This window comes from Erithacus rubecula (assembly GCF_903797595.1).
Source record: "Erithacus rubecula genome assembly, chromosome: 2".
Taxonomy (NCBI): Eukaryota; Metazoa; Chordata; class Aves; order Passeriformes; family Muscicapidae; genus Erithacus; species Erithacus rubecula.
In genome coordinates, this window is record NC_136685.1 from 62,636,361 (window position 1) to 62,649,346 (window position 12,986).

Below are 12,986 nucleotides of genomic sequence, written 5' to 3' on the forward strand. Positions count from 1 at the left end.
TTAATCCTTTTCATAAAAACCTGAAAATTATACGTGCTTAAAGGGTGTGATAAACTATTCAGTAGAGTTGCTAAAACTGATTTAAACTGTAAACTACTGATACTGGTGGTTATGGTCTTATTGTAGATGCAGATTTTTGGAAAATTATTTTGAAAATATTATTATTTTTTATTATTTTTTATTTCTTGCTGGTGTTGACTTTACTAATGGCTTGTGCCATTTCTGTGCTTGCAGAACATAAAAGATACTTTGGATAAACTTGGGGATCAAATTGCAGTAATTCATGAAAAGCAGCCTGATGTTATATTGGAAGCATCTGGACCTGAGGCAATACAAATAGGAGATGCACTAACACAGCTGAATGCAGAATGGGACAGAATTAATAGAATGTACAACGATCGTAAGTGGTAAGTCAAGCAGGATTGCTCTCTCGGGCAATGTGGTAAATACTTTATGTGCATGTTTATGTAAGTGATTTTTAAATGTACCTTTAATGATGAAGATGAGTTTGGGAGTTATCAGCTTTAATATATTCTTATCACAAAATAATTTCCAGAATCATTGACTGTTGAAATCATTAACATGGAAAGTGAAGTTAGACTGCTTTTATGAAATTCATTGTTTCTACTTTATGAAATAGAAGGTTTTGTTTATAGAACGTATAATTTTGGTTTTGTATTGCATAGCAAAGTTTTAGAAGAATAATGTTGCGTAGGACATCTTTTAATGAAGAATTTAAGGCTTATTTTTTGATTTTTTGAAGGAAGGATTCAGTTTGAAAGAGTGCGGTCTTTAAAATACAGCACCTATGACAGTTGTCAATAATATTTGTTGTAAGTACTTAAAGATGAGAGACCTGATTAGAAAGTTTTGTTGTTAGGAAAACAAGAGTATATTAAAATAAGTGCTTAAGAAATGCGTATTTCTAATTTTCTTGCCATAAATAAGTGGAATTTCACTTGGGGAAAAAGTTTGATTTTGCCCCACCCCCTAGAGAAAAGACATTAAACTTTTACATCTTTCTTTCTTAAATCTTTCTTTCTTAATTTTAAATCTTTAAAAACAAACTCAATACCACTTAGTCAATCTTTAAAGTGCATTAGGTGAGTATTTTAAGTTGGAATTTGAAAGAGTGTAAAAGTACGTGTTTAGAAAGCTACCACTAAGCTGAAGGTGCTCACACTGCACGCAGCAGCAGACACTGAGATTGCTGTTATGCAAAAAAAACCCTTAATGACTGAAAATTATTCTATGAAATTTAATATCAAATGCAAAGGCTTATACTGTAGTTAATTTTCTTTTACAATATTTCCTTTTTAATGATGGTGTAAGGTAATGGATGATGCAGAAGTTTTGCAGAGCATAAAGTATGCCTAACCATGTTTACTTGTTTGTAGCACCAGAAATCTGCTATCAAACACATGTGATACTGTGTTTTGTGGAGATGTTTTTAGGAAGTGTGTATTACATAAGCAGTTGTTTCCAACTCTTTCTCAGAGCACTGATATATGTGTAAGGATGTAAAAATCAGTTGATGATATAATCTAAATAGATATTCCAGAAATTCCAGGCCCGTGGATGAGTGAAGAATCAAGATTTCTAATAACTTGATAGGCAATGTTGTTTCACTGTAGGTTCTTTAAATGGAAAACAGTGATGTACAACTATGTTGTACTATGTACAACTTTCTGTGCTCTTGCTGGGTGCTCATGGTCACCTGCTGAATTTCGAGGCAACTCTTCCAGAACCTGGTGCCCATCCATATTTATATGCCTGTAGCTATTTTATTGTCCTCGTAGACACTTTATGCACTAAGTTTTAGTTATGCCTTTTTTCCCCCACTTGTAACTTACTTGAAAAGCTTTATCTAATGGTAACAACATTTTGTAGGTATGAATACAGTTTAATTTACAACTCAAATTTGCTTTGATTAAGTATCCAGGGCTAACCAGAAACCTAGGTTAGCCTAGAAGTGTAAGTGTATCAAAGAGTAAGTTCAATGTTTATGAATAACTGGCAAAATGAAAGAAATTGCCTTTTCAGTCACTTTGCTGATACACATTAATCTTGAACTTCATAAAGTTTGTAAAGCTCTGCATTTAATAAGAATAATATTTGGCTTCATTTTCATACAAGATGGGATTACTGGACTACTAATTTAGATAAATGATATGTAGTGTTTTGAATATATAAAATGCTGCAATTTTAATAGAAGCATGTGCTTTGATCAATGAAGACATTATTAACTGCAATATTAAAATGGCATTAGTATTTTTATACCCTTTCTGTATGCAAAGAAGAATTCTTAGCCAAGTTTACTTTTGCTTTTCCTGGTGTTGCACTAAGTATAAACTGACTCACTATCTCCTTAATCATCTTCAGCTTTTTTCTATTTCTGGAGTGGGTGGAGATTGACAAAATGAGAAGCAGCAGCATCTGAAGCCTCTGGCAAAATATTGACTTAGTTTTCATGGGTAGTAAAGATTTTGTGATTGGATGCCAGCTAAGTAGTTAAATCTTTGGTAAATGCTCTGATGAAGCCAAGCAGAAGTTGAATTGAAGTTTACATAGCAAAGCTTCTAAGCAGTCAACTTAATCCAGCTGACAAAAATTGAACTTGAACACGTGTAAAATGTATGTTTTTTATGTATGTATGGACTGAATGCTTTGATCTGTTTGTAACAGTGCTGGTTTGCTAGGTCTATCCCTTTTGCTGTGGGCTTTTTCCCAGTGCTAAAAGTGTTGATGATGTGGGAATGAGATGTGGTTTGGTAACAGTGGTTTCTTGCAGAGGAGGCAAATGATAACCTAGTTTTGGTGCAATAGTCACAGGAATTTGATACTTTTAGCTTTCAGATGAGGCAGTTAGTAGGAAACAGCAGCACATGCATCTGACTCAAAACTGGAGTGAAACTTGGATCATGGCTCAAAATACTGATGGAGCTGTAGTCTCACAACAGAAATGGCACAAATTAAAACTTTGAATCTCAGTGTTCTCTGAAGTTTTAAAATTCTGAAAAAGTCATGTGGTCAAAACTCTCTCAAAACCTTTAATTTTTAAGGAAGCCTATAAAACCTTCTTTTATTCTATTTTAAGTGCTTAGAATATATCTTCTCATTAAATGTGAAATGAGGTACTGTCACAAGACGATGTGCTTAGTGTGAAATGTATGTGAGAAATAAAGGGATATTGAGATTTGGGGGCAGTGTACAGGTTGGTCTAGGGTATTAAATCAAGGTATGTGCTGCAACTGAAATGGTAGAACTAGGAGATAAAGGTAAAAAAATTGAAGTGGAAATTTTTAAGACTGCTTTACTGGAATTGGCTAATAATAATAATAATAAAAAGCCCTGTATATGTCAAGAAATATGGATATTTTGTAAGATGAGATTTAATTTTGATGAAATTCATCTCACTAAGAACTCCAGGATTGTTGATTTTAGTGAAAAAAATAGTTGCAATGGTAGCTCTTTAAAGTTTGGCTTTAGCTATCTTTGTTATACTGCTAATTTCAGATAGCATCTGTACATGTGCTATAATCCTGGAGTCTTTACTGTTGCAACTGTTTGCAATAATGGACTGCAAATGACATAGTTCCTCAGTCAAAATAGAGAGTCCTCTAGCAATAGTCTTACCTCTTTAAAGATGACTTTTTAAATTAGTGTGGACTAGTTAACAATCAACAAACAGAAAGAAAGCCACTCTATTCTATTCTGACATGTTTTTCTTGTGCTCTCCCTTTGTCAGCTTATTCACATAACAGAACTCTCATTTTATTAAAAAACAACTTTCTAACTGTGGTTATTCTGCCTGTTTCATGCTAGAACATGTTGCCCTTCAAGTTTAACAACACATTAATTTGAGGCTGCAAAGATGATGACAATGAAATACGTGGTAAATTATTGTGTGATTAAATTCTGTAAGACCTACTTATATGTGCTCACTGGTAATACTATATAATCAAATATATAATCTATATAATCAAAACGACCTTCACTTAATAAATTCTGGGCACTAGCACCCCATTTTCTCTTAATGAAGGCGGAAAAAAAAATCTGAGCAATTAATCATATTTCACACTGTCTGATAGTTGAATTGTTTCACGATGAAGAAGGAAAGGGTTTTTGACCAAAACCAATTTGATGTAGCTAATCAATCTTTATTTTTTAGGTGATAGAAACAAGTTTGCTTAGGACTGCTCTTTGTTCCTTCAGCTGGAAGTTAATGGCAGTCTGTGCTGTTGGCTTTCACCAGCTGCTACTGTGCCAGGAGCCCTTCAGCACTAGGACTTGGTTAACCAGGCTGAATGTTAGCTCTCCGCTGTTCAGGGCAGATTTCCTCTCAGTGGAGTGGGATTCCCGGCCCTTTAGGTGACATTCTGGCCGCCTTTCAGCGCTTTGTTTCCCCGCAGCCGCTTTGACAGAGCGCTGGAGGCGTGGAGGCAGTTCCACTGCGACCTGAGCGATCTCTCGCACTGGATAGCGGAGGCGGAAGCGCTGCTGGCCGATGCTGGGCCCGACGGCAGCCTGGAGCTGCACCAGCAGGTAGGTGGGAGGCGGGCAGAAAGCGAGCAAGCTGCCAGCCCTGCATTGCCATCTGAGATTGCAGCTTCCTGGATAGGCATATGGATTCGCAGAGAGGCTCTGCAATTGCACTTCAAAGAACAGAAACTCTTAACGTTTCTATTTTGGCTGCAGTTTAAAATTTATTCTTGGGGAAGAGCTCAACTCCTAATTATAGCATGGAGTTTTATGATTGCTCTTAGTATGGATTGGTTTGAGATAATTGCATAATTCAAATGTTGGCATAATTTGTCAGTTTATAAGTTTTGTTGCAGCTTCACAAAGATGTTAATCAGTTAAAAAAATCCAGTGTATTATTTAATTTACTTTTGACTCATAATTTTAAAAAATGGACCCCAATGAAGGTCATTTCACTTAGCAAATTATTTATTTAAACCATGTATTTTGGAGATACTGCCTTGAATAAACAATCTATAAAAAAGATGATTCCGATTACAGGGGTCTTAGGTTTGATTAATTTTTTTCTGGTTCTGAAATTTAGTTTTCTGATGTCTTTTTATATTACTTCCTTTTAAATAAGGAGAAGAAAGCATAACTTTAAGGATCAGATTTTTTTTTCTTTTGAGAGTATTAGTTATCCAAGTGTCAGATGTGTGTTGTGAAAGAAAAGTTCTATCTAAGAGACAGTTTCTGTTTTATCCTTGTTGCTGCTTCAAGTTTTCTTCTAGGGCATTTCACTTCTATCTTGAATCGTCTTATTCCTATTCTAGTTGCAAAGAAATTTTTTCTAACTGTGTAAGACTTTTGTAGTTGTTAGGGGTGTTTGAAGGTTTAATTCTGACGTCTTTTGACTTTCTTTAGCTTCATGGATTTTCTGTGGTGTCTGGGACCATAGCAGCACTGCATTAATTATCCTAGAGAAATATTTGGGGTATAAATTATGAAAAGACCTGCCTACAAGTCAAACCATAGAACTGGTGGCTATGAATTCTTGTGATTCTTTGTAATATTCATAGCTTATTCTGTGCCACTGTCTTCTTATGACACCTAGAAAATTGAATTAGATTCATTAATAGAACATTAATAACTTTATCAACAGCATCCATTTCTAAGTAAGATGGTTTTAAATGCTTCTTTTAGTAAAATTATATGCACCCAGTTTTCATCATGTATATCATGACCCAGATCAAAGTCACTTCAGGTCAGTAATAAAATTCTGTGGGCTTTTATGTTTCTGACAGGAACTTGAAGAGGGGGTCAGCAGCCATCAGACTAGTGTTTCAGCATTGAACAGAACTGGGGAAGGGATCATACAGAAACTGTCTGCCACAGATGGGAGCTTCCTGCAGGAGAAACTGGCAGGGTTGAATAGACGCTGGAAAGCAATCACAACAGAGGTCATGGACAGACAGCGGAGGTAATAAGTTAATCAAAAATTTGGATGTCTCATCAGATGCAATAAGGAGAATTTCATTTAGTGCACTCTGGGAGAGAGTGCATTCTATTGCACGCTGTCATTAATCTGAATTTTCCTAACGTTCAGAGCTCTGTTTTGAATTGTCTTCTGGAACAAATTTCTCGTAAATCCTGCAATTGACTGCTTAATAAGTCCTTGTTTAGAACAGCTCACAAAATGACAACCACAAAACTACTTTTGTTACAGTTTTCCTTTGTTTTAAAAGTAATTGCTTTATAAACCCAGATTTCTTAGGAGGAATTGCTCAGCTACTTTGTCGGAAGCTGACCTGTAAGTGCCTTACATTAAGCTTTGTTTTATCATTGACAGAGATACACTAGTTGAAGCAACTAATATTGTTCTTGAATTTCTACAATACCATAAAGTAAGATATTTATGCAATTATGTGGTTTTAACATGTCCTGATACATACAGAAATAAAATAGGATCTTGCTTAATTATTTAGTTTGAGAAACTTCATTAAAGTTTCTTATGTGATTTAGTGAAAGCATTATATATGTCCCTATATAAAATTCAGGGGGAAAACCTCCAGGGGAAAAATTATGGTGATTAGGCCTGAAGGTGTTGTCATTACTATCACTTATATTTAATGTTTTCTGCAGTCTTTTAAAAGTCTATTTTATGACTTTGTAACTAAAATGTGTCTGTCTATAAGTAAGTAGTATTTATTTGTAAGTATCTTGCATTTTAATATTGACAGTGGAATCTTTTGATGATAAAAATGAATCCTTTAAAATGCTCCAAGAACTGAAAATGAAGTTGATTGTGGCATCAGAAGTCATGTAGGACTGATGTGCTGGACTTCTTGTTTCACTTTTTAAGGCTAAAAGGAGAGAACCAGCAGCTGATAGAGTACAGAAAGAAGCTTGATGAGCTGCGTTGTTGGTTGGAAAATGTAGAAAATGCTCTGGACACAAGATTTACTTTCAACCATGAAGAAAACTTGCAAGAATTACAGGCAAGACTGATTAGCATGTATTTATGTATATATCTGTCTTGTGTAAAGCATCAGGACATGACTTTTGAGAAGGGGAATAGCCAAAGAAATATTATGGTTGTGTGTGACAATTTTGAGATTACTTACAAGATGGGCAAGATGCTTCTCAAAGTGAAATTGGGTTGATTTGGTAACTGGTATGTATCCAAAAGATGGTGTCTGTATATCAGACTGTGAAAAATAGATGTACTACTGATAAAATTTAATAAGTAGAATTTCACTGGAGAGGATGTGTATGTGTCAACTTTTAAATTAGTAAAACCTATAGAGAGGAACTGATAATCTTAAGTGGTACCACCATTTTCCCATTTACTGGGCAGGTGTAATAATCTTATGTGTGTAAGATTTTATCTAAACTGTTTTTAAAACTGTATGGGTTTTGGCCATTTAAAGTAAGTTGTGTGCATATGTATGTAGTTTTTTTTCCTGTTTATTTTGTGTCTGACAACAAAACATCTTTGGTTTTTAGAATGTTTAGAAGAAAATTTTTCTGACATCCTAAAAAAATGAGAGGACTAGTCAGTCCAACTAACCTGCTTGCTCATTTTTTTAAAATTCAGTAATTTAAAAAAAGGCAACAAAAAACTCCAACAAAACCCCAACCAACCTCTTTTAGACCAAATCTGCATGGGAAGTCTTGGACAAGTGTTTATAAACAATGTAAAGTAGTTGTGTTTGCCTGAACAGATTGACTAGTGTCAGTTGAGTATTTCCTGCCCGTCATTAAAGTGTAATTTTTCTTGTCATCTACCTTAATATAAATGCTAAAAGTGAAAAGTAATAAATGTTTCAGTCATTTCTAGATCAACCATAGAAACCAAAATAGAAGTTTTTCTGCTTATGTTCAGGGAAATGCCTAATGTTAGCGTGAAAAGACAGCTTTCCTCCTCCTTTAATTAAGCATCCATGCATTTTATTTCAGTCTAAAATTCTTCTGTGCATTTTAGGTCTTAAGTGAAGAGATGGAAGTTCTGGGTGACAAACTGGAATGGCTGAACAGAACTGAACCTGAAGTGCTGCTGGATAAAAACATTGATCTTCAGGAAAAAAACAAACTTTCTGATAGCCTGCAGTCCCTCAATGTGAGGTGGAATAAGGTATGCATTTCTTCAGCATTGGATACCTGAGGTTGAAAATAGAGTGGTATACCTGGAATGGTTCTTTTCCTTTTATGTGTCTGTGACATGTGGTATGTGCAAAAAATGATTTGGAAACCATACAGACATGATCAGGAAATGTAGCCCAACCTACTAAGACATGAAAATACTGATGGGCAGTTTTCCATCACATTAAGTTAATTTAGTTAGCTTTAGTTTTTCTGTTGCTTTAGTTCGGTTGGGTTTTTTTTGTATTGGCGCTTTTTTTTATTTTTTTTATTTTTTTGAAAGATCAAAAGTATCTGCTAGATCAAAAATATTTTGAGTCAAATATTAATGTATCAATTTGAAATTGAGAGAACAAATCTTTACTGTGTAGGGAAGTTAAATGCTTGTAGCAGTTAAGAGGAAAAGAAATGAAGCTGTGGTAAATCTTAGAAAATCTTACCAAGTGTGTCTGGGATTCTTCTTAAACATTACTGTAAATTAGAAACTCGTGTTCAATCTCATTGGCAAGGCTGGTTGGAGTAAAGCAAGATTTTTTTCAAGGAAAGCCTAAAGATGCAAATGAAAAAATTAAATTATTTTAGATTATTTTATGGATGACAGAAGTAAGAATTTATTGAGGATAGGGTTTTTGATAGTTCAGAGAAAGAAAGATGTTTTTTACCAACTCAGCCATAGAAATAGTTCCCCCACTGCTTTAAACAGTACATTTTCATCACTGCCTTTTAAAAAGCAAATAGGCAAATTTCTTTTCACTACAGTGAAGTTGTAACACTTTCTTTATTCAATTAGTTCCCTATTTCTCTGCATTTGTGTGACTGATAACAAACCACGCTTTGCATCATCTTTTCTTTAAAGTATATTCAAATAACGAGTTTCAGTTTTGGTGCTTTGACAGTAAAAAACATGTAAACGACCCATCTGCAACAATTTATTTATTTCTTTTCAATATTTAGGTGCGACACTGGGATGTATTGAAAAAGCACTTTAGCACCTCTTGAAGTTTTTATTGCTTTTTAAAGGATCCCTTCCAAAAATATTGAAGTATATCTGAGGCATGGTGTAAAATGTTTTGTCTTGCAACAAAAGTTTACTTTTCTGCCATTAATGTAGGTTGTGTTTTTATTTCTCTCTGCTGGGCTGTAGGTGTTCAGAGAACTACCTGACAAAGTGAGAGAATTGGAGGTGTTTGTTGGGCAGCCCCGTCTTGTTACCAAGACAAAGCCTCCTGGTGAGTGATTGGTCCTTCTGTTCTGCTTATTTGTCTTGAGTGTAATCCTGTTTCCAGTCAAAAGTAACTAAGAAAAGGAAAAAAAACTCCATGAGCTTAGACAAATATAGTTAAAAAATGTTGAAGTATTGTGCTGAACTTGAGACTGCCTTCCCATTACTATGGGAGAGAGGGAATATTTGGGTAGGAAAGAAGTCACTCTACTGTTCAGGACTGGGGGATCCTTTTGGAATTTCTCTAAGAGTTTTGAAATGGAGAAATTTTTATAATTTCCTCATAATAGTCCTCATCAGATACAGAATAAAACCAAAATAGCTGTCTTTGTGACAGCCTATTTCCTGTAGTTTGTTTCCTGTGGATTTGTGGTCATGCCTTTGACTATTTAAGATCCACTGGAAGCTTTCCATACAGGTAATTATTTGTAAAGTATCTCTTGCATGCAGATTTTTTTGAGTCCTTATAAATAAAGGCCATTCTGCTTTCAGCTCAGTTAGGGGGACAGATGGGTCTCTCTTATCTGCTAGACACTTACCTTCCTGAATCTCTTAGGGAAAGCTGTCTAAATATATGCTCATGTATCAGACACTGACACTGGTCATATTTTCAAGTTGTTGGAGGCAGTTCAACAAATACAGACTGTAAACAAAATGCCCAAGTCTCCTTTTTGGAAATTTAGGTAAAGAAGACAGCTCTTGCCTGAAAGAATTTGCAACTTTAGCTTCAGTAAATTAACTCTTTTTAAAATTTTTTTTTCATTAATTCTGCATCAGTAAACAAAATTTGAGAAAAACCAACTTCTGTTTAATTATTTGAAGACCTTGAATCCAGCTTGTTTTCCTTTCATATAATGTGTTTGTTAAACAAAGCTCCGGTGTTTTGTTGCTTGAGGGAAGTGTGAAATATTCATGCTCCAGCTTGATGTAACTTAATGTTTCTTGTATCTAGAACACAACTTCTGGAGTGAATGTTACTATTCATTCAGCTTATTCCTCACTTCTTTCTTGTGTCAGATTAAAAAGATAAAAAGGTGTGACTGAACTAGTGAGCATCTGTCCCTTCCTCAGTTGTGTTAGCCAAGTCCATGAAGCTTCTGTTGCAGAAGCTTCACTTGTCCTTAAGTGAATCCTGAGCTGAGAGCAAAGACCTCTTTGCTACATAGTAGAAAAGGGAGGAAGACAGTTTTAGACATTTATCTTAAAAGTGTTGATTTTTATGCTTAGTAAAAATACAATTGCAAAAAATAAAAATGCAGTTGTTAAAATATAGTTTTTGTTATGCTTTCTCTGTAGATGCTGTTGCATATTTATACAATTTGCCAAAAACCCCATGTAATTCAGAGAACTGCTTGTGTGGCCATGACTACTTTTTCTTTAACAGAACCCCCACACTCTGTTTCAGATATCCAAAAGGTGGTGCTAGCATCTTCTTCATTGGAAATTCCTGTTCAGACTCAGCAGGCTTTGGAACTTTCTGCACCTGCTGATCTGGACAAAACTAGAACTGAGCTGGCTGACTGGTTGGTATTGATTGACCAGATGCTCAAGTCAAACATAGTCACTGTGGGAAATACTGAAGAGATCAATCGGACTATTGCACGAATGAAAGTATGTGTTTTGTGAAGGCTAGTAGTAAATTGTCTCACATTTTAATAGTTCTTACAGTCACTAAAGAAACTATAAGCAATAAAGTATTTAAGGAGGAAAAAACCCTGACTGCAACTAAATACATAACATGAGAGTTACACTTTAAATGCTGTTATTACACTTTTCTCCTTCTGAGACATTTCCTGTTCATGCTTGTGTCCCTATATGAGCTAAGTACTTTTATTTTTTTATTTAAAACAAAGAAAATGGAGAATACCTCCTGACATCTTATGGGATTTGTCCTAGTTAAGTTACACAGGAAACTTTAGAGCAGCTTCATGTTTGCTTAGTGGGTGACCTTTGATTCCCTCTTCAGTGGTTTCTAATGAGTTTTGTTTGCTGTAGTTACACTAAATGGTTTTTCAGAGACGTGCTAAGAGAATTACAAGTTGTAACAGAAATGCTTATGATGTAAATGTTTATTTCTGTTGATAGCTCATGCTATGTTGAACTGTGACTAAGGGCAGTATTAGTGAGATGTATGCAGCTGTTAAGGTTCATTTTATTTGACTTAATATCAATTAAATAAGTGTAGAGTAAAAGCTGTAGGATAAACAAGTGCTAAGCTGTTTCTGTGAGTATCTCACATAGTCTGGAAGAATAACCTAATGTAGCTTTAGAAACACTTTCTTTTAACTGTATAGTACTTGTAAATATGGGCTTCTGGCCATGGATAGAACAATGGTTTACAGAACAATATTTTACAGTCTGATTGTTCCTTCCAGTTTCTTTACTTTCCCCCTGCACTCACTTCTGCTTCTGATATATATAAATGATGCCAGCTTGGTAAGGTGAAAACTAAGTTATGGAAAAATGAAAAATAGATTTTGGAAAACTGTGCAACAGCTCTGTTAACTATGTGATTTTGTACAGGTTGACCTTCACCTCTGGATTTTCAGTAACTGCAATTTACAGTATTTTAGCTTTTTAAAGCAGTGCCATAATACTGTGACAATTCAAGGGTTACAGTAATAATGAGGCCAGCTGTATACTTGTGGAGACACATGCATTTTTTTTTTCCTAAGTAATACAGATGAATAGAACTATTTTCTGCTTTTTGGACTTAAAAATCATATCCTAATTCTCAACAGATAACCAATGCAGATATGGACCACCGGCACCCTCAGCTTGATTCTGTTTTTACATTGGCTCAGAATTTGAAAAACAAAACTTCCAGTTCAGACATTAGGACAGAGATCACAGAGAAAAGTAAGTTTCTCCATCCTGTGTTCACAAATACATTGTTTCCATGCAGTAAAAAAAAACGTTCATATCTTTTTCTAAAATTCTCTGTTGAGCATAGCTGGAGTTGCCTCCTTGAAAAAGAAAAGAAAACTTGAAAATGGCTTTCACTTAAACACTCTAATGAAAATTCCTGCAACAAGAATTGCTGCGTGTTTTTCTGACTGTTTTTCCAAGTATGTAGGTCAATAGTTTTGCTGGGATTTTGAAATATTTTTTGAAGAATTTGGGTTCTTTCACAGCCACAGACCCAGGGATGAGGATTTTATTTGAGGAAAGGAGCTAATAATGTTAGTTTTTTTGTTGAGCTCTGAGGCACTGGATAGTTAAAAACATGAATGTATTGACTTTAGGACAATGACTTTGCATGTTTACTTTGAAATTGGTTGAGAGTAGAGATTTTAAGTCACTGCCATATACTTGAAAACTTAGTTTCCAACTTAAAGGTCCCCACTCCCTTATTGGTACTTAAGAAATGTACAGTTGTCACAATTTGAAACTAATGGACAGTCTGGTTTTTGAAATCTTAAGCTTTGCTGGTTGCTAAGATGAGAATTCATGCAGCAGGAAATACCATATTTAGAAGTAAAAATGGAAACATATATTTCTTATGTTGTTCTCCGTATAGTTTTCCTTTACTCCATCCACATGAATTTCTTTAGTGTCCATAAGAATTGGTGGAGATGATGTGGTCAGATAGAAAACCCACAGATAGGTGGTTTTTCTGGGGGCCTGATGAGATGGCATCTGCTGTCTGAGGTTCACAGAC

At 35.0% G+C, this 12,986-nt stretch overlaps 1 protein-coding gene across 5 annotated transcripts in view; it reads left to right on the plus strand.

Moving 5' to 3' along the window:
• Positions 1 to 12,986, plus strand: part of UTRN (utrophin) — a 334,555-nt gene that overhangs the window by 133,130 nt on the left and 188,439 nt on the right. For all 5 annotated transcript variants that reach the window (XM_079299176.1, XM_079299179.1, XM_079299174.1 and 2 more), the window contains 8 exons: positions 235 to 407; positions 4,413 to 4,545; positions 5,766 to 5,941; positions 6,824 to 6,959; positions 7,946 to 8,095; positions 9,248 to 9,332; positions 10,731 to 10,936; positions 12,067 to 12,184. In XM_079299176.1, coding sequence (XP_079155302.1) covers positions 235 to 407; positions 4,413 to 4,545; positions 5,766 to 5,941; positions 6,824 to 6,959; positions 7,946 to 8,095; positions 9,248 to 9,332; positions 10,731 to 10,936; positions 12,067 to 12,184 — 1,177 coding nt within the window. The remainder of the gene's footprint in view (positions 1 to 234; positions 408 to 4,412; positions 4,546 to 5,765; positions 5,942 to 6,823; positions 6,960 to 7,945; positions 8,096 to 9,247; positions 9,333 to 10,730; positions 10,937 to 12,066; positions 12,185 to 12,986) is intronic.